This window comes from Macaca thibetana, chromosome 11, assembly GCF_024542745.1.
Source record: "Macaca thibetana thibetana isolate TM-01 chromosome 11, ASM2454274v1, whole genome shotgun sequence".
Classification (NCBI taxonomy): domain Eukaryota; kingdom Metazoa; phylum Chordata; class Mammalia; order Primates; family Cercopithecidae; genus Macaca; species Macaca thibetana.
This window is the reverse complement of record NC_065588.1, coordinates 107,955,695-107,983,539: the sequence shown is the minus strand read 5'-3', so window position 1 is coordinate 107,983,539 and position 27,845 is coordinate 107,955,695. Positions and strand designations below refer to the sequence as shown.

The 27,845-nt window shown below is 49.7% G+C and overlaps 1 protein-coding gene across 1 annotated transcript in view; it reads right to left on the bottom strand.

The window, feature by feature from the left end:
- ALDH2 (aldehyde dehydrogenase 2 family member) overlaps positions 1-27,845 on the bottom strand; it is a 419,735-nt gene that overhangs the window by 6,534 nt on the left and 385,356 nt on the right. Inside the window, exons 3-12 of the mRNA XM_050749773.1 lie at positions 16,408-16,512; positions 15,139-15,279; positions 12,768-12,847; positions 10,822-10,933; positions 10,191-10,319; positions 9,330-9,443; positions 8,577-8,679; positions 7,933-8,117; positions 2,442-2,606; positions 608-765 (exon numbers count right to left, since the gene is read on the bottom strand). Coding sequence (XP_050605730.1) covers positions 608-765; positions 2,442-2,606; positions 7,933-8,117; positions 8,577-8,679; positions 9,330-9,443; positions 10,191-10,319; positions 10,822-10,933; positions 12,768-12,847; positions 15,139-15,279; positions 16,408-16,512 — 1,292 coding nt within the window. The remainder of the gene's footprint in view (positions 1-607; positions 766-2,441; positions 2,607-7,932; positions 8,118-8,576; positions 8,680-9,329; positions 9,444-10,190; positions 10,320-10,821; positions 10,934-12,767; positions 12,848-15,138; positions 15,280-16,407; positions 16,513-27,845) is intronic.

Below are 27,845 nucleotides of genomic sequence, written 5' to 3'. Positions count from 1 at the left end.
AATATATATTTTTATATTTATTATGCCCAGCCCGGGCAACGTGGCAAGATCTCATCTCTACAAAAAAAATTGTTTTTAATTGGCCAGGTGTGGTGGTACAGACCTGTGGTCCCAGCCACTCAGGAGGCAGAGGTGGGAGGATTGCTTGAGCCCAGGAGTTCAAGGCTGCAGTGAGCTATAATCGCACCCCACAGCACTTCAGCCTGGGTGGAGTATTTTTTTCTGTCTCAAAAAATAAAACTAAAAATAAATAAAATAGTAAATATATAGCCATCCTAGTGGGGCTAAGTGTGAAGCGGGGGCTAAGTTTTTAGGATCAGTGTCACAATCACGGGTCCCTCTGCTCTGGTCTCCTGCCCTGAGGCAGCTGGGGAGGAGGCCCACCACCCAGCTGCCTGTCAAGGACAGGTGCAGGGCGTTTGCACCACAGAGAAGCTTGATCCCTCGGAGGTGAGGTAGCAGGACCTCTCAAATCAACATCACACCCTGACCCAGGAGAAACTGAGCCCAGCTCCCCAAATTCCAGGATGCTGACCACTGGATTCCAGAAGGCCCTGGCTTTGAGGAATCTCTGTTGGGTTGTGAGGGGCTGCTGGAAGGCTCTTACCACACGGTGCCCGCCTGGAGGGCCTGGGACAGGTAATTGGCCTTGTCCAAATCCTTTGTGAAGACAGCTGCGGCCAGCCCGTACGTGGAATTGTTGGCTCTCCCAACAACTTCCTCTATGGTCTTGAACTTCAGGATCTGCATCACTGGCCCGAAGATCTGGAGGGACAGAGCAGAGTAGGGGGTTTCAGCAACACAGAGGCACCTGCCATCGAGCTCTCGCAGAGCAGAACAGATGATTCCAGATTGGGGGATGAGCCCCCAGCCATGCTCTAACAGTTCCAGGGGAAGACAACAGTCATCAAGCTCAGCAGAACACACAGGGAATGGAGCTAACAGGGGCCAACTTCCTCCTGTGGTCCCCGGGCTTTACATACAGTTTCCCATTTCTAAACAATTCTGCCAGGTATGTTATTCACACGTGACATGTAGATTTAGTGTGAAAGAATTTAAGTCAGCTGGGCACTGTGGCTCATGCCTGTAATCCCAGCACTTTGGGAGGCCAAGGTGGGAGAACTGCTTGAGTCTAGGAGTTTGAGTCCAGCCTGTCAAACACAGTGAGACCTTGTATTTACTAAAAAAAAAAAAAAAAAGAAATTCTGACTGGGTACGATGGCTCACACCTGTAATCCCAGCATTTTGGGAGGTTGAGGCAGGTGAATCACCTGAGGTCAGGAGTTCGAGACCAGCCTGGCCAACATGGTGAAACCCTGTCTCTACTAAAAATAAGAAAAATTAGCTGGGTGTGGTGGTGCGTGCCTGTAATCCCAGCTATTAGTAGGGGCTGAGGCAGGAGAATCGCTTGAACCCGGGAGGCAGAGGTTGCAGTGAGCCGAGATCGTGCCACGGCACTCCAGCCTGGCGACAGAGTGAGACTCTATCTCAAAAAAAGAAAAGAAAAAATAAGCCGGGTGTGATGGCTCACACCTGTAATCCCAGCACTTTGGGAGGCCAAGGCAGGCAGATCACGAAGTCAGGAGTTTGAGACCAGCCTGATCAACATGGTGAAACCCCGTCTCTACTAAAAATACAAAAATTAGCCAGGCGTGGCTAAAATTGGAGACAGAGTCCTGCTCTGTCACCCAGGCTGGAGAGCAGTGGCATGATCTCAGCTCACTGCAACCTCAGCCTCCCGGGTTCAAGTGATTCTCCTGCCTCAGCCTCCAGAGTAGCTGGGATCACAGGCAAGTGCCACCACACTGGGCTAATTTTTTCTTACTTTTAATAGAGACAGGGTTTCGCCATGTTGGCCAGGCTGGTCTCGAACTTTTGACCTCATGTGATCCACCCACCTCGGCTTCCCAAAGTGTTGGGATTACAGGCATGGGCCACTGCACCCAGCCTCTACTAAAAATTTTTTTAAAAATTAGCCAGGGATGGTGGTGAGCACCTGTAGTCCCAGCTACTCAGGAGGCTGAGGTGGGAGGATCACTTGAGCCCAGGAGTTCAAGGCTGTAAGGAGCCATGATTATGCCACTGCACTCCAGCCTGGGCAACAGAGCAAGACTCTGACTGAAAAAAAAGAAAAACAAAAGGTCATGGGAAGGAGCAGGCAACATCATTCCTAGACTCTTGGCTCTGAGGGCCACGACACGAAGGCCTGCAGGCCATGCTAAGGAATGCAGACGATCTCCCAGACAGAGGGTACAAGCTGAAGAGGAGCGACAAGATCAGATACATACTATGAATAACTTGTTATGGGCACTGGTTCTGGGCATTAACTCCAGATCTGGCCCCAAGCCAGCAGATGGGTGACAGTGGCAGGATGCCAGGCTGAACTGTTTACCTCATCTCCCACCAAAAACGTTCCCAGAACACCGGCCCCAGGTGCTCACCTCCTCCTTGGCGATGGTCATGCCATCCTGCACATCTCCAAACACGGTGGGCTGGATGAAGTAACCACGGTCAGCAGCAATGCCCCCACCACACAGCAGCTTCGCCCCCTCTTGTTTCCCAGTGTTGATGTAGCCGAGGATCTTCTTAAACTGAGTTTCATCCACCTGTGGGAGAAGGAACCCAGAGTTATGGAGGCATCAGATTCAGACCTCTCCTAGGCTTCAGGCTTAGAATTATGCAGGCAACAAGACAACTGGGAAACGGACCAAGGTCATGAGTAAGCAAGATCAGAAGAGGAAACACACAGGGCCAATAGCAGAAAACACCAAAAAGGCCCAACTTCCTCAGCGTATCAGAGAAAAGGACATCAAATCAATTTTTACTTTTCAACTGTAGGATTACCAAAAAGTTTAGGAAGAAAATACACTGATAGCAAGAGACTGTTACATACACTGTTAGAAGGATGACAGGCTGGTACAGCCTTTAGAGCAAGTGGTTTATTAATATTGCTCAAAAATTATATGCTCAGACCCTTTGGCCCAGCTATTTAACTTCTAGGAATTTATTCTACATATGCACAAAGAGAAATGAACAAGGATATTCACTAGGGAGTATCTTTTTTTTTTGTATTTTTGTTTTTGAAATGGGGTCTCACTCTGTCACCCAGGCTAGAGTGCAGTGGTGTGATCTCTGCTCACTGCAACCTATGCCTCCCACGCTCAAACGATCCTCCCACCTCAGCCTCCCGAGTTAGCTGGGACTATAGGCATGCACCACTATGCTGGGCTAATTTTTGTATTTTTAGTAGAGACAGGGTTTCCCTTGTTGCCCAGGCTGGGGAGCATTTTGTAAAGGCAAAAGATGGAAGCAATTCTAAGTATAAATCAGTAGAGGGGTTGGTTAAAATTATTACGGTGCATCCGATATATTCTATTGTCACTAATAGATCTGAGAACTAACTGACACAGAAAGATGGCCCAAGATATTCCGTAAAAAGAAGGAAAGCTTGGGCCAGGTGCAGTGGCTCATGCCTGTAATCCCAGCACTTTGGGAGGCCAAGGCAGGTGGATCATGAGGTCAGGAGTTCGAGACTGGCCTGGCCAACACAGTGAAACCTCATCTCTACTAAAAATACAAAAATTAGCTGGGCATGGTGGCACATGCCTGTAGTCCCAGCTACTCGGGAGGCTGAGGCAGAAGAATCGCTTGAACCGGGGAGGTGGAGGTTGCAGTGAGCTGAGATCGCACTATTGCCCTCCAGCTTGGGCAACAGAGTGAGACCTCGTCTCAAGAAAAAAAAAAAAAAAGAAGGAAAGCTTGTAGAATATGCACTATATACTTCTTTATAGGGTAGGGGGAAGGGTGACAGGGTCTCACTCCATTGCCCAGTCTGAAGAGCACTGGCAAAATCACGGCTCACTGCAACTTCAACCTCCCTGGGCTCAGGTGATCTTCTCACCTCAGTCTGCCTAGTAGCTGGGACTACAGGTGTGCACCACCACACCTGGGTAATATTTATATTTTTAGTAGAGATAGGGTTTTGTTATGTGGCCCAGGCTAGTCTCGAACTCTTGGGCTCAAGTAATTGGCTCACCTTGGCCTCCCTCCCAAGTGTTAGGATTACAGGGGTAAGCCACTACACCCAGCCTATTTTTAAAAAAATAAACATACAACAACATAACTGTGTGTTCATATGTGAGGTTACCAATGGAGAATAAAAGAAATGCAACAGAGTCTTATTTTTTACATTAAACACCTTTTTTTTAAAAGAGTCAGGGTCTCACTCTGCCGTTGAGGCAGCAGTGCAGTGGTGTGATCACTGCTCACTGCAGCCTTGACCTCCTGGGCTCCCACCTCAGCCTCCCAAGGAGCTGAGAGTATAGGCACGCATCACTACATCTGGCTAATTTTTTTTGCTTTTTTAAAAAAGAACAAAATTTATTTATTTTTTGAGACAGAGTCTCACTCTGTCGCCCAGACTGGAGCGCAGTGGCGCGATTTTGGCTCACCACAACCTCCACCTCCCAGGTTCAAGTGATTCTCCTGCCTCAGCCTCCCGAGTAGCTGGGATTATAGGCGCCCGCCACCATGCCCGAATCATTTTTGTCTTTTTAGTAAAGATGAGTTTTCACCATGTTGGCCAGGCTGGTCATGATTTGTTTTTTTTTTTTTTTTTTTTTTTTTTTTAAGTAGAGACGAGGTCTTGCTGTAGTGCCCAGGTTGATCTTGAAATCCTGGGCTCAAGAGATTCTCCTGCCTCAGCCTCCCAGTGTTGGGATTACAGATGTGAGCTGCCACACATAGCCTACACACTTTCTCATTAAATTTATTAATGCAAGTTTATATTACCTTAATAATTAGCCACAAAGAGAAATGAGACAAAAAGAAACGTTAGAATGGGCGCAGTGGCTCATGCCTGTAATCTCAGCACTTTGGGAGGCTGAGGCGGGCAGATCACGAGGTCAGGAGTTTGAGACCAGCCTGGCCAACATGGTGAAACCCCGCCTCTACTAAAGATACAAAAAGATTAGCCACGGATGGTGGTGGGCACCTGTAATCTCAGCTACTTGGGAGGTTGAGGCAGGAGAATCACTTGAACCTGGGAGGCAGAGGTTGCAGTAAGCCAAGATCGCGCCACTGCACTCCAGCCTGGAGACAGAGCGAGACTCTGTCTCAAAAAAAAAAAAAAAAAAGAAAAGAAAAGAAATGTTAGGACAGGTGCAGTGGCTCACACCTGCAATTTTAGCACTTTGGGAGGCTGAGGTAGGTGGATCACCTGAGGTCAGGAGTTCAAGACCAGCCTGACCATCTTGATGAAACCCCGTCTCTACTAAAAATACAGAAATCAGCAGGGCGTGATGGCATGCACCTGTAGTCCCACCTGCACAGGAGGCTGAGACAGGAGAATTGCTTGAACACACGAGGCGGAGGTTGTAGTGAGCCGAGATGGTGCCACTGCACTCCAGCCTGGGTGACAGAGTGAGACTGTCTCAAAAGAAAGAAAGAAATGTTAGTGTTCCTAGCTGCACTATTCACAGTAACCAAAAGGTGGAAACAACCAAGTGTCTGTCAGCAGATGAATGGAAAAATCAAAATGTGGTCTATCCACACAACGGAATATAACTTGGCCTTTTATGTTCTGTTACATTCTTGTTACAACATGGATGAACCTTGAAAACATGCTACATGGAAGAAGCCAGACACAAAGAACCATGTAGTGTAGGATTCCATGTGTATAAAACGTCCACAATAGATCAATCTATAGGCAGAACATAGATTGGTGGTTGCCTGGGCCTGGTGGGGGGAGGAATGGGGAGTGACTGCTAATGGGTACAGGATATTTTGGGGAAGTGACAACAATATTGTAGAATTAGTGGTGATAGTTGCATAATGTTGTAAATATACTAAAAATCACTGAATCGTACACTAAAATGGTACATTTCACACTACATGAATTATATCTCAATAAAGCTATGAAAGATAGAGATGTTAGAGGCCAGGCACGGTGGCTCACACCTGCAATCCCAGGACTTTGGGAGGCTGAGGTGGGAGGATCGCTTGAGCCCAGCAATTCAAGATCAGCCTCGGTAACATAGCAAGACCTCGTCTCTACAAAAAATATGAATATCAGCCAGGTGTCGTGACGTGTGCCTGTAGTCCCAGCTGCTTGGGAGGCTGAAGCAGGAGGATCACTTGAGGCCAGGAGGTTGAGGCTGCGGTGAGCCATGATCACACCACTGCATGCCAGCCTGGGCAACAGAACAAGACCCTGTCTCTAAAAAAAAAAATCACAGAGGGGAATGTTGGGAACATAACCCTGTCCCATGGCAAGGCCAGTCCATCCTCAGACATGGCTGTGGCTCCCCAATGAGGAACCAGAAATGCAAATTGCTAAAAGAAAAAAGCCAGTCTGAGAAGGCTGCCTACTGTATGATTCGTGTAAGACAATCTGGAAAAGGCAAAACTAGAGAGACAATAAAAGGATCGGCCAGGCACAATGGCTCATGCCTGTAATCCCAGCACTTTGGGAGGCCGAGGTGGGTGGATCACGAGGTCAGGAGATTGAGACCATCCTGGCCAACACAGTGAAACCCCGTCTCTACTAAAAATACAAAAATTACCTGGGCAAGGTGGCATGCACCTGTAAGTCCCAGCTACTCAGGAGGCTGGGGCAGGAGAATCACTTGAACCCAGGAGGTAGAGGTTGCAGTGAGCTGAGATCTCGCCACTGCACTCCAGCCTGGTGACAGAGTGAGACTCTGTTTCAAAAATAAAATAAAATAAAATAAAATAAAATTTAAAAAAATCAGTGGTTGCCTGCCAGGGCTCAGGGGAGGAAGAGAGGGAATAGGTGGAGGACAGTGGGTTTCAGGGCACAAATCTATTTGTATGATACTAGCATGATGGTATTATACATATTATGATACATTTGTCTAGGCCCATAGTAAGTACAACACAAAAAAATGACCCCAAGGCTGGGAGCCTGAGGGCAGATTGCCTGAGGTCAGGAGTTCGAGACCAGCCTGGGCAATGGTGAAACCCTGTCTCTACTAAAATACAAAAAATTAGCCAGGCGTGGTGGTGCGCACCTGTAGTCCCAGCTACTCAGGAGGCTGAGGCACAAGAATTGCTTGAACCCAGGAGGCATGAGCCAAGATCGCGCCACTGCACTGTAGCCTAGGCGACAGAACAAGACTCGGTCTCCGAAAAAAAAGAAAAAAAAGTGACCCCGAATGTACTCTACAGACTTAAGTTAATAATAAAGTACCAGTATTGGCTCATTGGTACTAACAGATGAACCATGCTCGTGCAGGACGTGAATAAAGGGGAAACTGGGGGACCAGAGAGGTGCAAAGGAACATGTGGGCACCCTCGTATGTTCAGCTCAATTTTGCTGTAAACCTACAACTGCTCAAAAGTAAAATCCAGGCCAGGCGTGGTGGTTCTTGAGCCTGCTTGAGCTCAGGAGTTCAAGGCTGAGGTGAGGTATGATTGCACCACTACACTCTAGCCTGGGCAACAAAGAGAGACCTTGTCTCTAAAATATAAATAGGTAAATAAATAAATAAAATCAAACAGCTCAAAACATGAAGTGAAATAAGGTCCCTACACTAGTCATATCATGACTCTCAGACACCAAGGTTTGCAGGGCTGTGTATCTTCTGGTGGATACATTTCTACTGATGACCAAGGTCTTGGAAACACACACTCCCTTTTGCAGACACTCCTGGTATTTGTTACATATATGCAATTTACAAAGTGCTTCCCAGGATTAATTTCCACATCATAGCCACCCCATGAATGAGGCAGGGCAGGGCTTGGGATGGGGAAATGAAGGCTGAGGGAGGGAACACAGCTTCCCAAGGGCACACAGCTGCTGTGTGGCCGAGCTGAGACCTGAACCCAGTCCCAACCAATCTGAACCTGATGCCCTCTCTGCTTCTCATGCTGGCTCTGGACACCCAGACCCTGCTGCACTGCCTGGCTCACCTGCGGCCCCTGCTCGGTCTTGCTGTCAAAGGGGTTCCCGACCACCCGAGACTTGGCCCGGGCAACGCTCCGCTCCACAAACTCGTCATAGATGTCCTCCTGCACGAAGGTCCGGGAGCCAGCACAGCAGCATTGGCCCTGGTTGAAGAACAGGGCGAAGTGGGCCTGCTCCACGGCCCAGTCCACTGCAGGAAGTGGTCAGGGGACAGAAAGGTGACAGTGAGAAGAGGAGGAGGACCCTGGCCCCTGTGGCCGCCTGCCCAACGAAGCCTGTTCCCACCACTGTCAGGAATGATGCCTGCTGAGTGCCAGAGACAGACAGAGGGAGAAGAGGGGCGATCTGGGAGCCCACTGCCCACCAGGACAAAGGGCGTGATGGCGGCGAGTGGATGAGTCAGATAGCAGGGGCGTGGCCTAGCCTGATGCTGCAGGGAGCAGCCAGGGAGAGGCTGGGGACAGGCCAAGGCCAGGCCACGCGGGCCTTGCGCTGGCGTCTTATCCCGAGGCCGCTGGCATCTTATCCTGAGGCCCGAGGGACAGCAACCAACACCACTGGGCAGTGGGGGCGACAGGATCAGCTGGACCCACAACACAGGCGGCCAGGGCTGCCTTTAAGGCCAGGCCTCCTCCAGCTGGAAACTCACTGTCGGCATCTGACATGATGATGTTGGGGCTCTTTCCCCCCAGCTCCAAGGTCACTCTCTTGAGATTGCTGCTCCCGGCAGCAACCTGGATGAGGCGGCCAATCTGTGGGGACAGAGAGAGAGGAACGAGCTCTCAGTGCAGGGAGAAAGAGCCCAGTACTCTGTAGACACAGAACAGAGGTCCCCACGGCTTGAGCGAGCAACTGGACCAAGAGAGACCTAGAGAATTTCACCAAATAGACATTCACTTTTTTTTTTCTTTTGGACAGGGTCTCGCTCTGTCACCCAGGCTGGAGTGCAGTGGCGTGATCTCAGCTCACTGCAGCCTCGACCAACCCTCCTGCCTTGGCCTTCCGAGTAGCTGGAGCCACACGCACACACCACCACACGAGGCTAATTTTTAACCACAATGGCAGTCCTGGTCAAGGAGTCTGACCTGGCCAAGGTGCTTTGATTTGGGGCAAGCGGTCAGCTCTGCGCTATGTGGAGCCTGGCCAGGCCTGGCCTCCTTAGTCCACATGGGACACCGGCCCCTCCCAAGGGCAGCTAGTGTGGCAACCAGACCACAGAGGGCTCAACCCTGCCCACCCCTCCTGGTACCTACAGGGTCCTCGCCTGAGCTCTGCACAGGCAAGTCCTGGAGGAAGAGGCCTCCACTTGACACCCAGGAGCTCACCTTGAGCATGTTGTCCACTGAGGACAGGGGGAGCTTGGGCCAAGGAGGTTGCAAGCTTGAGGTCAGGGTCACCTTACCTCGGTGGAGCCTGTGAATGCCACTTTGTCCACATCCTCATGGGAGGCGATGGCAGCCCCGGCTGTGGGGCCAAATCCAGGAACAATGTTGACCACACCAGGGGGAAAGCCGGCCTGTGAGCAAACAGCCAGGGGACATTGGGAGTCACCCTCCTGTTCCAAAAGGCTCGGCCAGGGGAAGACACATCCTTTCTCAGAGAGGGTGGGACAGTCTGCCAAGGGACACACATGGACAGAAGCTAGTTTTATGGGGCACTACATGGGAATTCTAAATGGGATGGAGAAGGAGCCTGTTCGCTGGGGTTCCCTGTGTCTTTGCCCCTCCCCTGACAGCATTCACTTAGAACAATAGTGGGTTTTTGCTTGTTTTTTGAGACAGAGTCTCTCTCTGGCACCCAGGCTGGAGTGCAGTGGTGTGATCACAGCTCACTGCAGCCTCAAACTCCTGGGCTCAAGTGATCCTCCTGCCTTAACCTCCCAAGTAGTTGGGACTACAGGTGCATGCTACCACACCCGGCTGATTTTTAATTTTTTGTAGAGACTGGGTCTTGCTATGTTGCCCAGGCTGGTCTCAAACTCCTGGGCTCAAGCAATCCTCTGCCTTGGCCTCCCAAAGTGCTGGGATTACAAGTGTGAGCCACCAAGCCTGGCCTGGAGCAATATTTTTAATTCTTCAAAGGGGATCTTGCAGTGAAGTCCAATGTGGAAAAGAGGTAAGAGGGAGCCACTCTGGTTCACATGATGATGAGGGCTCCAAAAACACACCTCCCTGTTTAGGGACCCCTGAGACCCTCCTGAGAACTCTTTAGAACAAGCCTCAACAAGGGCATTTAGAGGTTAAGACCGGGACAAGCCACGTACCTCCTTGATCAGGTTGGCCACATAGAGGGCAGTGAGGGGCGTCTGCTCAGCTACTTTCATCACAACCACGTTTCCAGTCGCCAAGGCTGGGCCCAGCTTCCATGCTTGCATCAGGAGCGGGAAATTCCACTGCAACAAACAGCAGCAGCCCTCGAAATCCAAGCTTCCTCAGAGAACTACACTGGGTAGCAGAAGGTGGCACCCCCAGAGGACAGAAGCAGCGCTGAGTTCTCTGCACCCTGTGTATCCTCCCCTAACTCCGTCCATCGTGGTTTTAAGATGGATGGACAAGGCAGGTGGTGCATGAGGATGACAGAGACTCATACTCATTTGTGCTTTTACATCCATGACACCATGCTAAGCCCTAATTACCTCCCTAAGACAGGCACTATGTTCATTTCCACTTTTCAGATGGGGAAACTGAGGCTTGGGGGATAAGTGACTTGCCCAAGGTTACAGAATTCACGAGTGGCAGGGCTCAGACTCAAACCGGATTGGCTTTGTCAGAGCCCATCTTCTTACCTGCCACCCAGGCTGCCTTCCAACGCCACCCCCAGAACCTCTGCAAAGAGCCTGGAAGACTGCCAAATCTCAGGGCACCCTGAAGAAACCCCAGGGAGGCTGGACTCACCGGAATGATCTGCCCGCACACCCCCACAGGTTCATGGCGGGTGTAGCTGAAGAAGTCTCCGTCAATGGGAATGGTTTTCCCGTGGTACTTATCAGCCCAGCCGGCATAATACCTTTAAAAAAAGAAACATTCAAGATCTAATCAATGATTGTCAGGGATCCCTGCAAACCCTGGCAGAAAGAGAAGACTCAAACTGGTCCAGCTGAGTCTTTCTGATAACTGCCCTTGCTTTTGGCTTATTCAGAGAAAGACAAGTGACTGCTAAGGTCATGATAATCTACTCTAGGTAGCTAACCCCTAAGCCTCAGAATCACCTGGAGTTCTTGTAAAAAAACCCAGATCCCAAGAGTCTACTTCCAATATACTCAATCCCACTCGCTGGGGCTCATGTCCAGGAATTAGAATTTTTTTCTTTCTTCTTCTTCTTTTTTTTTTTTTTTGGAGAAGGAGTCTCGCTCTTTTACCCAGGCTGGAGTGCAGTGGTGCGATCTCGGCTCACTGCAACCTTTGCAAACTCCGCCTCGTGGGTTCAAGAGATTCTCTACCTCAGCCTCCCGAGTAGCTGGGATTATAGGTGCCTGCCACCATGCCTGGCTAATTTTTTGTATTTTTAGTAGAGATGGGGCTTCACCACCTTGGCCAGGCTGGTCTCGAACTCCTGACCTCATGATCCAACCACCTCAGCCTCCCAAAGTGCTGGGATTACAGGTGTGAGTCACCATCCCCGACCTTCTTTCTTTTTTTTAAGAAACAGGGTATTGCCAGGCACGGTGGCTTACACCTGTATTCCCAGCACTTTGGGAGGCCAAGGTGAGCAGATCATGAGGTCAGGAGCTCGAAACCAGCCTGGCCAAGGTGGTGAAACCCCCGTGTCTATGAAAAATACAAAAAATTAGCTGGGCGTGGTGGCAGGCTCCTGTAATCCCAGCACCTCTGGAGGCTGAGGCAGAGAATCGCTTGAACCCGGGAGGCGGAAGTTTCAGTGAGCTGAGATTGTGCCACTGCACTCCAGCCTGGGCGACAGAGCGAGACTCCGTCTCAAAAAAAAATAATAATCAATCAATAAAACATTTTTGATTAAACTAAACCCAGAGCTAGTAAAAGGAAGGAAACAATAAATACTGAAACAGAGATAGACAAAAGAGAGTATTTTCTTGAATAGAAAAACAATAAAATCAACAAAACCAAAAGTTTGGTTCTTTGAAAACATTCACAAAATGGACAAACCTGTAGCTAGGCTAAGAAACAGAGAGAAGACCCAAATAAGTAAAACTGAAAATGGAGACATCACTACAACATCTTACAGAGATAAAAAGGATTATAAGAATACTGTGAACAATTGTACACCAACAAATTAGATAACCTCAATAAAATGGACAAGTTCCAAGTAACAGAGAAAGTACTAAAAGTGACTCAAGAACAAAAGAAAGCATTTATGACTAAGCCACAATTTGTGATATTGAAGGATTTTCCCACAAGCTGGAGTCTAAATGGAGTAGGCTTCTAGCACAGCTGTGATCCTTTTGGATTTTTGTAATTTATTTGTTTTTCATTTTTGTTTTTGTTTTTGAGACACAGTCTCACTCTGTCACCTAGGCTGGTGTGCAGTGGCATGATCTTGGCTCACTGTGACCTCCACTTCCAGGGATCAAGAGATTCTTCTACCTCAGCCTCCTGAGTAGCTGGTATTACAGGTGTGCACCACCATGCCCAGATAATTTTTGTATTTTTAGTAGAGATGGGGTTTCATCATGTTGGCCAGGCTGGTCTCAAACTCTTGACCTCATGTAATCCGCCTGGCTCAGCCTCCCAAAGTGCCGGGATTATAGGCATGAGATACCGCACCCTGCCCCTTTTGAATTTTTGTAATTTAATTTTTACCTCCTAACAATGTTGCCTCCCCTTTTCCCCTGCCAGAACAAAGAATAGGAAAGCTGAGCCCGTACCGGAGACATTTGAGGACCATGTCCAAATCCACCAGGTAGGAGGTGACATAGGGTTTGCCATTGTCCAGAGTCTCCAAGGCCTGAGAAGAAAACAAGGTCAGCAGAGACGTGAGTGCAGGAATGAGAGGAAAATAAAGGGCTGACAGAGGGAGCCAAGGCTGGGACTGAGAAGGGCTGGTGCAAGCCCAGGGTGAGAGTCCCTTTTGTGCTGCCAAATGTCACTGGCATCTCTGGACTATTGCCATGGTCTCTCCAAAGGCAGGGAGGAGGAAGGGGGCCAGGCAGGATGAGGCACTGACTTCTCACTCAGTGATTTCACATAACACACTCTTTTAGCTTCTGCTCTCTGCCATATCCGGGTGCTGAGATAGAGACCAGAGTGGAGCTCACAGAGCAAAGAGACTGTGCATAATGACACAAGTCCTCAGTCACATGTGTTAAGAGTGCTAAAGGACGGACACAGTGACTCGCACCTATAATCCCAGCACTTTGGGAGGCCAAGGTGGGTCAATCACCTGAGGTCAGGTGTTCAAGACCAGCCTGGCCAACACAGTGAAATCCTGACTTTATCGAAAATACAAAATTAGCTGGGCATGGTGGTGCACACCTGTAATCCCAGCTACTGGGAGGCTGAGGCAGGAGAATTGCTTGAACTCGGGAGGTAGAGGTTGCAGTGAGCCGAGATTGTGCCACTGCACTCCAGCCTGGGTGAAGAGTGAGACTCCATCTCAAAAAAAAAGAAAAAAAGAGTGCTAAAAAGTAGAAAGCAGGGAGCCAGGCTGCCCAGCCCTGTCCAGAAATATCAGCTAGAGATGAGCCCTTTAGGCTAGAACCTGAATGATATGTAGGGGCAACTGGGCAAAGGGGATGGTACGGATGGCAGCAGGGCAAAGAGCATCCCAGGCAGGTGCAAGTGCTGATGCTCAAAGAGGCTTAGCCATCAAGCATGGCAGCCCAGGCTCGGGAGCACATGGGAATATGAGGACTGCAGTGCAGCATGACTCAGATGATGGAACTAGAACAGGTTGGGTCATTTTTTTTTTCTTTTTGAGATGGAGTCTCGCTCTGTCGCCCAGGCTGGAGTGCAGTGGCCGGATCTCGGCTCACTGCAAGCTCCACCTCCCCGGTTCACGCCAATCTCCTGCCTCAGCCTCCCGAGTAGCTGGGACTACAGGCACCCGCCACCTCGCCCAGCTAGTTTTTTGTATTTTTTAGTAGAGACGGGGTTTCACCGTGTTAGCCAGGATGGTCTCAATCTCCTGACCTCGTAATCCACCCATCTCGGCCTCCCAAAGTGCTGGGATTACAGGCTTGAGCCACCACGCCGGGCCCATTTTTTTTTTTCTTTGAGACAGGATCTCACTCTGTTGCCCAGGCTAAAGTGCAATGGTGCTACCAAAGCTCACTGCAGCCTGGAACTCCTGGGCTCAAGCAATTCTCCCGCCTCAGCCTCCCAAGTAGCTAGGACTACAGGCATATGCCACCATACCCAGCTAGTTTTTTAACTTTTTGTAGAGACAGGATCTCGCCATGTTGAAGGCTGGGTCTTACAGACCATGTTGAGGGTTTTATCCTAAGGACACCGCATGCCATGCAGGGCATAAGAGCAGAGTGCCACGTATAATCTGCCTTCTGGAAGGTTCGCTCTGGCTTCTGTGTGCAGAATCAATTGTGGCTGGGAGGAGATTGCCTCCTGGTTTCTTCTCTTCTTGCAGCCAGGGAGAATGCCCATCATGGAGGAGCCCAGGGAGAGGTGTCCATTCCCAGGGGTCTCTCTCCTGGGAAGGCCTCCCTGACACAGCTCTTCTTCCCTCCCCTAGATCCTTCTTGCTTAGCCAAACCCACCACATCAAAGGAGACACTAAGGCCGGGTGTAGTGGTTCACACCTGTAATCCCAGCACTTTGGGAGGCTGAGGCAGGTGGATCACTTGAGCCCAGGAGTTGGAAACCAGCCTGGCCAACATGGTGAAACCCTGTCTCTACTAAAAATACACAAATTAGCTGGGCGTGGTGTCTTGTGCCTGTAATCCCAGCTACTTTGGAGGTTGAGGCAGAAGAATCACTTGAACCCAGGAGGTGGAGGTTGCAGTGAGCCAAGATGTCACCACTGCACTCCAGCCTAGGAGACAGAGCGAGACTCCATCTCAAAAAAGCAAAACAAAACAAAAAAACAAAGGAGACACTGAAAGCCTCCTCTGCTTAGTACAGAGGTGCCCCCCAAAGGTGTCCATCCTACGCCACTCCCAACAGTCCCATGTCCGATGTGTGGCCCCTGGCTGTTCACAGGATGCTTGGTTCCTGGCTGTTCACAGGATGCTGCGAGCGCATTCGCCACGTGGGATCTGAGGGGGAGAAGGGCTGAGGACTCACTGCCAGGTAGGTCCGGTCCCGCTCGATCAGATCAGCCAGCCGGTTCAGCAGCCGGCCCCTGTGTGACGCGTCCATGCGACGCCAAGGTGAGCCCAGCTGGAAGGCGGCCCGGGCGGCCTTCACTGCCTTGTCCACATCTTCCTGGAAAACACAGGAAAACTCAAGCCTTCCTGGAAAACTCAGGCCTTCTCAGTAACAACCAACTCCGAATACAAACACATCCAGAGGGTCATCAGCACATCGCTGCATAGAAAACCTGCCCCGTAAACAATGCTCCTAGCCCAGCAGAGCCCTGACCAGCACCAGACTTCAGCAATGGGGTTGAATAACACAACCTTCCCCTCCTTTCATGAAGTCCTGGTGGGAATGAGAATCCAGACAATTTCTGTATTTTCTTTCTTTCTTTTTTTTTTTTTGAGATGAAGTCTCGCTCTGTCACCCAGGCTAGAGTGTAGTGGCACAATTTCGGCTCACTGCAACCTCCGCCTCCCAGGTTCAAGCAATTCGCCTACCTCAGCCTCCTGAGTAGCTGGCATTACAGGCAGACGCCACCGCGCCCAGCTAATTTTTATATTTTTAGTAGAGACAGGGTTTCACCATGTTGGTCAGGCTGGTCTCAAACTCCTGACCTCATGATCCACCTGCCTCAGCCTCCCAAAGTGCTGGGACAGGTGTGAGCCACTGCGCCCGGCCTGTATTTTCTTATTTTTAAATTATTTATTTGTTTCTTTGTTTACTTTAGAGATGGTATCTATGTTTCCCCGGGCTGGTCTCAAATTGCTGGGCTCAAGTGATCCTCCCACCTCAGCCTCCCAAAGTGCTGGGATTACAGGCCTGAGCCACCGTGCCCGGCCAAAAACACAAAATATTTTTACTAAGAGTCTAATTTAAAAATTGTAAACATAATATTATCAGTTTCTATTGGTTCCTACAGTCTATATAATTCAAACCTCCACAGGAGCTACATCTTAGGAGACCCTAATTCTACCCAACAAGGTTTCCATCTCTGACCTTCAACTTCCAGGTCTGGAAAGGAGACACTGTATTAGATATTTGCCAAATTCACTTTCAAGTCTGTAGTTCTGCACTCAGTGAATTAACACCGTTGTCTGCAGGGAAGTTTCTATTGATTAATTTACTTGGAATTTTTCATTGGTATCTGTTACTTGTGAAAGTAATACACATAAATAGTGAAGCTTTCAGCACACAAAAACATACAAAATAGAAAACGAATCCATCCCTCCCCCAAGGTAAGTCACCAGTTCTCACCTTGTCCCCTTCAGCTACCTGGCAGATGACGTCTCCAGTGGACGGATTGACTGTGGGGAATGTTTTCCTGCTGACGGCATTGTGCCATTCATTGTTTATGAAGATCTGCAGTGAGAAGGAAAGAAGTTCTCAGGACCAGCTCTCAACCTAATACTGACTACCAGTATTGTAAGGGTAAAACAAAAAACAAAACAAGAAGCAGCAAATATGAATTAATTTCAGAGTGGTGTAGCCTAGAAATGAAAAGCACAGGCCTTGCAGACAGTCTAGGCCAGAATGCCCACTCTGCCAAGTGATTTGGAGTCATTTGACTTTTCAGTGCCTTGGTTTCTTTGAAAAAATGAAGAGAATGTTCCTACTTGTTCTAGTTATCCATTGCTGTGTAACACAGCACCCTAAAACTTGGTGGCTTAAAGTGATTTCTTATCTCCCACAGTAGGGTCCCCTGGTTGGGCTCATCTGGTTAGAGTTCCCTTGTGTGGCTACAGTGTGAGGGCAGCTGGGGCCATAGTTATCCAACTCTGAGGCTGGATGTGCAAGATGGCTTCTGCACCCACTGCTCTGGCACCACATGGCTGCTTGGGCTTCCTGACCGCATGGCTGGCTCAAGCTAGTCCAACTTCCCACATGGCAGCTGGCTTCCCCTGAGACAGTGTTCCTAGAGACCCAGGTGGAAGCTGAACGGCTTCCTAAGATCTAGCTTCAGAAGTCACCTGGCCTCATTTCTGCCACCAAATTCGGTTGGTCAAAGTGAGTCACAGGCTCAGTCCAGAGACCCAGGTTGAGGAGAGAGCCTCCCCTTCTTCCTAGAAGGAATGGCAAACAATTTGCAAACACCTTCACTCCCACACAAATTCATTGTGAGAACTAAATTAGATTATTCTTTTTATTGGTTTTTTTTTTTTTTTTGAGACAGGGTCTCACTCTGTTGCCCAGGCTGGAGTACAGTGGTGCGATCACGGCTCCCTGTAGCCTCTTCCTCCCAAGCTCAAGCGATCCTCTTGCCTCAGCCTCCTGAGTAGCTGGGATCAGAGGCACATGCCACTATGCCTGGCTAATTTTTGTATTTCTTGTAGAGATGAGGTCCCTCTATGTTCCCCAGGCTGGACTCAAGTGATACTCCCTCCTCAGCCTCCCAAGGTCCTGGGATAGCAGGGGTGAGTCACCACACCCAGCCTTAGATTATTCTTTCACTCACTCAGCAAATACTTAATGAACACCTGCGATGGGCCAGACACAATTCTAGGGCTGAGGACACAGTAGAGCCAAAAGCTAACAAAGACCATGCTCTCATGGTGGCCAGAAAATAAACAGGCAATCAAACACAGAAGACCACCTCAGACTGTACAGATGAAGGCAAAGGGAAGAACAGGATCCAGAGAAGGTGACTAAGGTGGGGGGTAGAGAACTCCAGCAGTGGTGGTAGGGGCAGGCCGCCCTGAGGAGCAGACATTTGACCGAGTCCTGAATGATGAAAAGGAGGGGTCCACAGGAAGAGCCGGAGGACCAGCAGTCCGGGCTGTGGCATAACAAGTGCAAAGGCCCCAGGGCAGGAATAAGTCTGGTAGATTTGAGAAAAAGCAAAGGTGGCCAGAATTACTGGTGAACCAGAAAGGAAGTGATAAAAAACAGGGTTCGGGAGGAGGGCGGGTCCCAAGACGCCCTCAGTTCTGCCTCTATAATGTAATTCAGACCAGGCCATCACCCAACCAAGCTACATCTGGGGGAAAGACTGCCTTCCTCATGAGGCCAGTGTCAGAGAGCTAAAGCCCCTCAATTTGCTCAGAGGAAGGGTCTTTACCTATTACCTAGTCACCTGTTAAAATACAAGGCTGCGCACGGTGCTAATGTCTATGATCCCAGCACTTTGGGAGGCTGGGGTGGGTGGATCACCTTAGGTCCGGAGTTTGAGATGAGTCTGGCCAACCCGGTGAAATCCCATCTCTACTAAAAATACAAAAAATTATCCAGGCGTGGTGGCAGGTGCCTGTAGTCCCAGCTACTCGGGAGGCTGAGGTAGGAGAATCGCGTGAACCTGGGAGGTGGAGGTTGCAGTGAGCCAAGATCACACCATTGCACTCCAGCCTCGGCAACAAGAGTGAAACTCTGTCTCAAAAAACAAAAATAAAAATAAATACATAAATAAAGTGCCAGAGTTCACCCTCTGCTTTCCAGGCACTGGGGGATGGTCTTGGGGAGTACAGAGAAGACATCTCCCAGAAAGCTGTCCCCTTCGGGCTTGGTAAACAAGTATCCTGGCAGAGTCCATGGTCACCTTACCAGTGTTGGGGCAAAGGCTACAGGTGACATGAAGGCAAAGACATCTGCCTCTCTGCCTGCCTTCCTTGGGGGACCCTTTGGCCCCAGCATCCCTGCATGTTCTGGCCCTGGCCTAGAACTCCAGTGAGACACCCATGGTCACTCTGGGCCAGAGTCTCGGACCATAAAGAATACCGAGCTGCCAAGCAAAGCCTGGAGCGAGGCTCACAACAGGGCTGGGGAGGGGTGGCCAGGCTCATTGGTCAAAAGCAGACATTTGGCCTGGCACAGGGGCTCATACCTGTAGTCCCAGCACTTTTGGAGGCCAAGGTGTGAGAATTGCTTGAGCTCAGGAATTTGAGACCAACCTGAGTAACACAGTGAGACCTCCATCTCCACAAAAAATGAAAAATTAGCCAAGTGTGGTAGCATGCGCCTGTAGTCCCAGCTACTTAGGAGGCTGAGATGGAAGGATCACTTGCTTGAGGCTGGGAGGTTGAGGCTGCAGTGAGCCATGATCACACCACTGCCTCCAGCCTGGGTGACAGAGCAAGACCCTGTCTCAAAAAAGAAAACACAAAAAGGAGCAGAGGTTCAAGACAAGAATCTGGGTGGCTGGGCGCAGTGGCTCACGCCTGTAATCCCAACACTTTGGGAGGCCAAGGCAGGAGGATTGCTTGAGCTCAGGAGTTAGAAAACAACATGGGTAACATAGTGAGACCCTCTCTCCGCAAAAAATGGAAAATTAGCCAGGCATGGTTGCATGCCTATAGTCCCAGCTACTCAGGAGGCTGAGGTGGGAGGACCACTTGAGCCTGGGAGGTTGAGGCTGCAGTGAGCCGTGATTGCACCACTGCACCCCAGCCTGGGTGACAGAAAAAGACTCTTAAAAAAAAAAAAAGAATCTGGACAAATATGGGCTTTTAAATTTTTTTCCTGAAATGGAGTCTCGCTCTGTCACCCAGGCTGGAGTGCAGTGGCGGCGCAATCTAAGCTAACGGCAAGCTATGCCTCCCAGGTTCACACCACTCTCCTGCCTCAGCCTCCCGAGTAGCTGGGATTACAGGTGCCTGCCACCACGCCTGGATAATTTTTCTGTATTTTTAGTAGAGACGGGGTTTCACCATGTTAGCCAGGATGGTCTCAATCTCCTGACCTCGTGATCTGCCTGTCTTGGCCTCCCAAAGTGCTGGGATTACAGGCGTAAGGGGATTTTTTTTTTTTTTTTTTTTTTAAGACAAAGTCTGGCGTTGTCCCCTAGGCTGGAGTGCAGTGGCGCAATCCCGGCTCACTGCAACCTCTGCCTCTCAGGTTCAAGTGATTCTCCTGCCTCAGCCTCCTGAGTAGCTGGGATTACAGGTGCCTGCTACCATGCCCGGCTAATTTTTTTATTTCTAGTAGAGATGGAGTTTCACAATGCTGACCAGGCTGGTCTCGAACTCCTGACCTCAGGCGATCCACCAGCCTCGGCCTCCCAAAGTGCTGGGATTACAGGCATGAGCCACCGCACCTGGCTGAATATGGGCTCTTTTGCTCCTGATTTTGTCACATGGGACAAGGACCTCACCCCTGTCTTTGTTTCCTCATCTGTAGGGTGGGAATCACCCTAGATCCCCCTTTATAAAGCCGTGTGAGGGTCTGAAGTCTCTGTGCCAAGCATGGAGTAAATGCCCAACGCCGTGACAGTGGCAGGGTGGTAACAGAGTGCCCCAGGAAGGAGTCGCTCAGGTAAGGGTCTAGCAGGAATCACCTTCCCAGGCTAAATTTGTTCCGCAAAATCTCTATGGTGGAATCCGTAGCTGCGCACCCACAGGAAAGGCTCTGGCACCGGAGAAGAACACGGGTAAACATTAACCGGGGTTCTGGAGGCATGCTTGTGTAGTTTCATATTAGTTGGTCAATCATTAATCTTTAGGGAAATGGCACCCTTCTTTCTTTCCACAGGAAGGCTGGGTCGTTTCCAGTGTGGGGACAGGCGTGGCAATAAAGAGCTCAGGTTCAAAGTCAGGAGACTGCCAGACCTAAGTTCGAGTTGAACTATGCCGTGCCTGGGCAGCAGGCCCTGTTCGCTCCCCGACTGAGAGTCAGCTCCTCCTCTGGGTGCCTGTGGAGGAGAAGGGAGTTCCCGGGGCTGCCTGCTGGAAGAAGGGGGCTCACGGGCGTGGGGGGCGGGCAGGCAGCCTGCAGCTGTTGGGTGAGTGTCCTTCTTTTCTTCCCCCTGCAGCATAGGCTCAGGGTTCACGCCTCACACGCAACTGCCTCACAGCAAAGTACTTGGGTCAGCAGGATTAGGAGAGTACAGAGAAGCACCAGGCTGGGCTGGGTGGAAGTAGGTCTGGTTGGCCTTGTACTGTCCCCAAGCTTCTCCTTCCTCCCCTACCGAGGGAGGAAGTCCACTTGGCCCTCTGTGTGTCATGGACACGGCTAACATTCACTAGCTACTCCTCAAGCAGTAGCCCCGCACCAGCGGTTCTGTATACTTGGATTGTTCCCACTTAAACCTCATAGCAAACCTAGGAGGTGAACTTCATCCTCTCCACTTCACAGCAGAGGATGCTGGGCACAGAAGAGTCCAGCCACTTGGCTCTAGGTCACACAGCAGCAAAGGCAGAGACAGGATTTAAAGGCAGGTCTTTGGGACTCCAAGGCCTATGCTCTTTCCTCAGTTCTTCCAACTCCAACCTCCAGCCACAGCCCAGGTCTGCCTTCAAGGAGGCTGGAATTCTGATTCCCGAATCTCCATCTTTATGGTTTACTTACTGATTCAACACAGGTTGATTTCAAATTTTGATTCTGAGCCAGGCACAATGGCTCATCCCTGTAATCCTAGCACTTTGGGAGGCCAAGGCAGGTGGATCATTTAAGGTCAGGAGTTCGGGACCAGCCTGGACAACATGGTGAAACCCCGTCTCTACTAAAAATACAAAAATTAGCTGGGCATGGTGTCACTTGCCTGTAATCCCAGCTACTAGAGAGGCTGAGGCAGGAGAACGGCTTGAACCTGGGAGATGGAGGTTGCAGTGAGCCAAGATGGCACCACTGTACTCCAGCCTGGACAACAGAGTCTCAAAAAAAAAATTTTTTTTTTTTAATTCTGCATGTTGTAAAAAGCACCAACCTCAAAGCCAAACAGATCTGGGTTTGAATTTTTTTTTTTTTTCTTAAATAAAGGCGGGATTTTTTTGTACTTTTTGTAGAGATGGGCTTTCACCATGTTGGCCAGGCTGGTCCTAAGTGCTCAAGTGATCCTCCTGTCTCGGACCCCCAAAGTGCTGGGATTACAGCCGTGAGCCACCGTGCCCAGCCTGGGTTTGAATTCTGGCTCCATCCCTCACAGATTTGACCCTGCGCAAATCCCTTCACTTCCCAGATGCCTCACCGAATACTTCCGGCGGCCGGATGTGAAGGTTAAATGCATGAATGGGTGTACAGTTCCTAAGCTAGGACCTTGCCCGCAGGGGGTCCTGCAGTGTTCTAGATCTTGCAGCTGTCATAGCCTAAAGATTCTTAGGAGCGAGGGCCAGGTCTATACTCTTTATGTTGTTCCCTGCACCAAAGCTTACTACATTGTCCTGGATTTTAAACTCTATTTTGCAAAGATCAGGAAGTAGGAAGGGGAGAGGTGGGCCAGTCTGGCTAAAGCCCCACCAGCCCCACCCCTTCCTCGCTGGGCTGGCCCCTCTGATTTAGATTAGGATCCTGGAAAGACCACTCCCTGGCATGTTTGCCTTTCAAAGCCCAGAATGTTCTCAGTCACCCTTCACCCTTGAATCAGGCTGCACTTTCAACAACCCATTCTCCCTTCTCCACTGATAAGATAAACCTGGGTCTGCCGAGTAGGACCTTGGACACATCCTCTGGTTTACATTTCCCATTTCCCTTCTCCTAGGGCCAGACTCAGTGGCCTCCCTCCCCGGTGGGGGGCTGGGTAGGAACTGTTCTCACACTGAGTCTCTGCCAAAGTTTTGCTTCAAGTGAGGAGCAGCTCTCCTGAATAAACACCAGGGCAGACTCTGGGCCAAATGCTCTATAACCTCCTGACCCGAAACCCAAAACTCGACTTACGTAACGCACTTAACCCGTACACTCTTGGGCGGGGTGGATGCTTTATAACCTCCTGACCCAAAACCCGAAGCTTGACTTACATAACACACATAACACTCTTGAGCGGGGTGGGGGTGTCCTAGCTCCCACTTCCTCTTTATAGTTTCTAGAAGCAGAGTGATGTCTGGAGTTGACACTTTCAATCTAGACTGTTGGCAAAATATAAAGATTTTCTATCAAAATACTCTTAATTCCTACATATTTTAATAAATACGTCTCACTTTGTTTTGTAAAAGTTGAGATTCATTCACCCACGCATTCCATAAGCTTTCACTGACAGCCCTGGCCACTCCAGCACTGGAAGTCCAACAGCCAAGTCCTGGCTTCTGGGAGCTGAAGTCCTGGTGAGGAGAGGGCGCGGTAAACAAGCAAAACCAAGCAAGTGAGAAGTGGCCAGCTGAGGGGTCAGACGGTGCGCTAAGAGGGGACCTGAAGGGTGACTGCTAGCAAGAGCCTGGGGACAGGAGGAACAGAATGGGCTGATATGGCTGCAGGGTGTAGGTGAGGGGAGAGGGGGCGGGGGGGGGCTTGCAATTCCACCCACTGTGTGCCAGGATCTGCACTTGGTGCTGGGAGGACCCAGGAGACAGGGGAACCGGGACACTGCCGTGTCCTTTCTAAAGTGGGGGTAATAGACTAGCTATTTGCTAACTTGTTTTTCTCAGTTAGTTTCTCTTGGACATTATTCCACAGGCAGCTCTGCCTCATGTTAAGCCACACAGCATTCCTCAACACGGTCAGGCCATGGTTTATTTAACGATTTCCTACAAATGCACTTTCAGGGCAAGTGATCATCATTCCAGCAACAGCTGTGGCGAATCCTTTCCCATGCGTTTTTGCAAACGTGGGGCAGATTACTGTGTAGAAATCAGAACTACTGAGTTAGAGGGTAACAGGATCCCTCTTCACCTTCGATATCTTGTTCTCCATGCCAGGCAAAGACTTAGTGGTGATGGTGGTGGCCGAGGGGCTCAGAAGTTGGGTCAGGGTCAGTACCCAGAGCAGGACAGCTGGACCTTGGGGGCGGAGGCCAGACCAAGGCCAGGAGAGAATGAAATTCCGGCCACCACCCCCCAGACCTCAAGACAACGGGTGGTTATCATATGCCCAGGGTCTCCAATGAAAGGCTAAACTGTGTTCATTAGTTCTGATTTAAGGAGGTAGGACACATTCTAGAAAGATTTCAGTTCAATCTTTGAAGCATGAAAGAACTGGGCATGTTACCTAGGAAATCCTCGTCCCTGGAACACCTTATTTTCCCAGAGTGTACAAGCTAATGGCGGGGTTTTGCAGCCTGGGATCCAATGGCATGTGCTCTTTCACTTGCTAATCTGCGGTTCGGTAATTAAGTCTGATGGAAAGCAGATGCCATTGCTTGTATTACAAGATCCCAGGGAGTAAAGTCCAAGACAAACATGGAATGCCACATACATTTCCTCTTCCCCACACATCATCCAGAACCCCAGGTTAGTTCGGGATCAAGGTGAGGGGCAGCCATCTCCCCAGGCTTGCTCGTGACACTTCCGAACAAAGACTAACCGACGCCAGCCCTCCGCCCCACTCCTCCACCCCAGCGCCAGCCCTCCGCCCCACTCCTCCACCCCAGGGCCTTTTTTCACCACTTCAAAGATGGGAGGTTCCATTCTACTCTGGACTGTTTGCCAGACAGGCGCGGTTTCAACTTGTCGTTCTGCTTACAGTTTGGCAACCTCTATCTTGCTGCAATGGACTGTCCCTGGGCCAATTTCACCACTCCCTATGTGTCCCCACATTCCCACTCTTTTAAACTACCAAATACTTTGCAATAAGGCACTTTTGAGTAGAAATTCTGGGTTCCCATTAAGCAACCCTTTACCTCACTTCTGGAGCACAAAACTGTATACATGGTTTCATAAATGGCAACCACTCATTATTGAATAAATATTTACCCAACAGTGATCCTAAGCCAAGGTGCTAGGTGCCAGGAATGCAAAAGTGAACAATACAAACATGGCTCCCCCTGATTTTAAAATTCTGTTCAATTGTCCCTTAAATGTTTATTAATACATTCTTATGGTCTGATCATCAGTTAGTGAGGTCAAGTTCACACTAAGTTGTTTTTTTTTTTTTTTTTTTTTTTTTTTGAGACGGAGTCTCGCTCTGCCGCCCAGGCTGGAGTGCAGTGGCCGGATCTCAGCTCACTGCAAGCTCCGCCTCCCGGGTTTACGCCATTCTCTGGCCTCAGCCTCCCGAGTAGCTGGGACTACAGGCACCCGCCACCACGCCCGGCTAGTTTTTTGTATTTTTAGTAGAGACGGGGTTTCACTGTGTTAGCCAGGATGGTCTCGATCTCCTGACCTCGTGATCCGCCCGTCTCGGCCTCCCAAAGTGCTGGGATTACAGGATTGAGCCACCGCGCCCGGCCACACTAAGTTTTAAGTTTGAAAGTGGGCTTCAAATTCTGCCCTGCCCAACCTTCACACAGCATGCCCTTAGTTATACTTAATGTGAACTTGACCTCCCTGAGCCTCAGTTTCCTCACCTGCAAGATGGGACAGCATATAAGACATATGGCTTATAGAGTTGCAGGAAGGATGAAGGGTGAAATGCAGGTAGAAGTCCTCAGTAGAGGGCCTGATAGAAAATAGGTGATGAGGCCGGGCGCGGTGGCTCATGCCTGTAATCCCAGCACTTTGGGAGGCTGAGGCAGGTGGATCACGAGGTCAGGAGATCAAGACCATCCTGGCAAACACGGTGAAACCCAGTCTCTACTAAAAATACAAAAAAATTAGCCGGGCGTGGTGGTGGGCGCCTGAAGTCCCAGCTTCTAGTTAGGCTGAGGCAGGAGAATGGTGTGAACCCAGGAGGTGGCAGAGCTTGTAGTGAGTGGAGATCGCGCCACTGCATTCCAGCCTGGGCGACAGAGCGAGACTCCGTCTCCAACAAAAAAAAAAAAAAAGAAAGAAAATAGGTGATGAATAATCATGATTACTGGAGCAGGGGATACATACCCAATGTCCACAACATGTACATTCTCAACTCAACTTGACCTCAGGAACACAAACATTATTATAGCCCCATCACCTGAAACTCAAGTGTGTCCTACAGATTCTGGGCAGGCAGGAAGTACCGAATGCCCATTTGTGTTCTCTGATTAAAAACATGGGCCGGGCGTGGTAGTTCATGCCTATAATCCCACCACTTTGGGAGGCTGAGGCGGGCGGATCACGAGGTCAGGAGATCGAGACCATCCTGGCTAACATGATGAAACTCCGTCTCTACTAAAAATACAAAAAAATTAGCCGGGTGTGGTGGCAGACGCCTGTAGTCCCAGCTACTCAGGAGGCTGAGGCAGGAGAATGGCGTGAACCCAGCAGGCGGAGCTTGCAGTGAGCCGAGATCGCATCACTGCACTCCAGCCTGCGCGACAGAGCAAGACTCCATCTAAAAAAAAAAAACATGTTATTAGAAGCAGAAGTAACCAAGGTGGGGCCCAGTGACACCCCCAGACTCTCTGGGCTGCCTAAATCTATTTCTTTTTTTTCTCTTTTTGAGATGGAGTTTCACTCGTTTCCCAGGCTGGAGTGCAATGGTGTGATCTTAGCTTACCACAATCTCTGCCTCCCGGGTTCAAGCGTTTCTCCTGTCTCAGCCTCCGGGGTAGCTAGGATTACGGGCACATGCCACTATGCTGGCTAATTTTTGTATTTTTTGTAGAGACAGGGTTTCAACATATTGGTCAGGCTAGTCTTGAACTCCTGACCTGAGGTGATTCACCCACCTTGGCCTCCCAAAGTGCTGGGATTACAGGCATGAGCCACCACACCCAGCCTGCCTAAATCTATTTCTTTTTGTTGTTGTTTTTTTTTTTTTGAGATGGAGTCTCACTCTGTTGCTAGGCCTCACTCTCTCTCGGCTCACTGCAACCTCTGCCTCCCGGGTTCAAGTGATTCTCATGCCTCAGCCTCCCGAGTAGCTGGGATTACAACCGTGGGCCACCATGCCTAGCTAATTTTTGTATTTTTAGCAGAGACGGGGTTTCACCACGTTGGCCAAGCTGGTCTCGAACTCCTGTGCTCAAGCAATCTGCCGGCTTCAGCCTCTCAAAGTGCTGAGATTACAGGCGTGAGCCACTGTGCCTGCTCAATTTTTAAAGAAATCAAACATTTAAATGAAGCCAGAGTCCCTGTTCATTACTACCCTTATCCTGTCCTGCCTGTTCCCTATCCTGTCTTGCCCACTCAGGCAGTAACCATCCTCACACCAAGGAGAATTTTCCTTCCAGCACATTCTTACATATTTTTTATGGAGATCTGTCTATCTACGTGCAATATAAAATTTTGTTTTATACAGTTTTCATGGTTTCATATGGTGTAGAGTGCTGGACATTTTTCCTCCTTGACATATTCTTTTTGAGATACATTATTTGTACAGGTCCAGCCAATGATTTGTAACTGCTACGTGCAGAGGATTATTCCCTACTATAACTGTAACATAACTGTAACTGGTGTTCGTCTATTTCCCAATGGAGCTCAAGCTGGCTTATTTCCTAAGCTTTTACTGACATAAAAGAAGTTGCAATGAACATTTCTGCACGGTGCCTATGTAGACTTGCAGGGTTGCCCAGGATGGACTGCAGTGGCAAGATCAAAGCTCACTGAAGCCTCAAACTGCTTGGCTCAAGCAATCCTCCTGCCTCAGCCTCCCAAGTAGCTGGGACTACTGGCGCTCACCACCACGTCCAGCTAATTTTTTAAAGTTTTTGTAGCGATGGGGTTTTGCTATGTTGCCCAGGCTGGTCTCGAACTCCTGGGGTTAAGCAATCTTCCCACCTTGGCCTCCAAAAGTGCTGGGATTACAGCTGTGAGCCACCACACCTAGCCTTGGGAAATCCATCCTTAATTGCCTTTCTGTCAGTTCTCTCTTTAATTCAGTGCTTCACTCCTGTCATCCCAGCACTTTGGGAGGCCAAGGAGGGAAGACTGCTTGAGCCTAGGCGTTCAATACCCAGCCTGGGCAACATGGCGAAACCCCATCTCTATAAAAAATACAAAAATTAGGCTGGCCACAGTGGCTCACGCCTTAATCCTAGCACT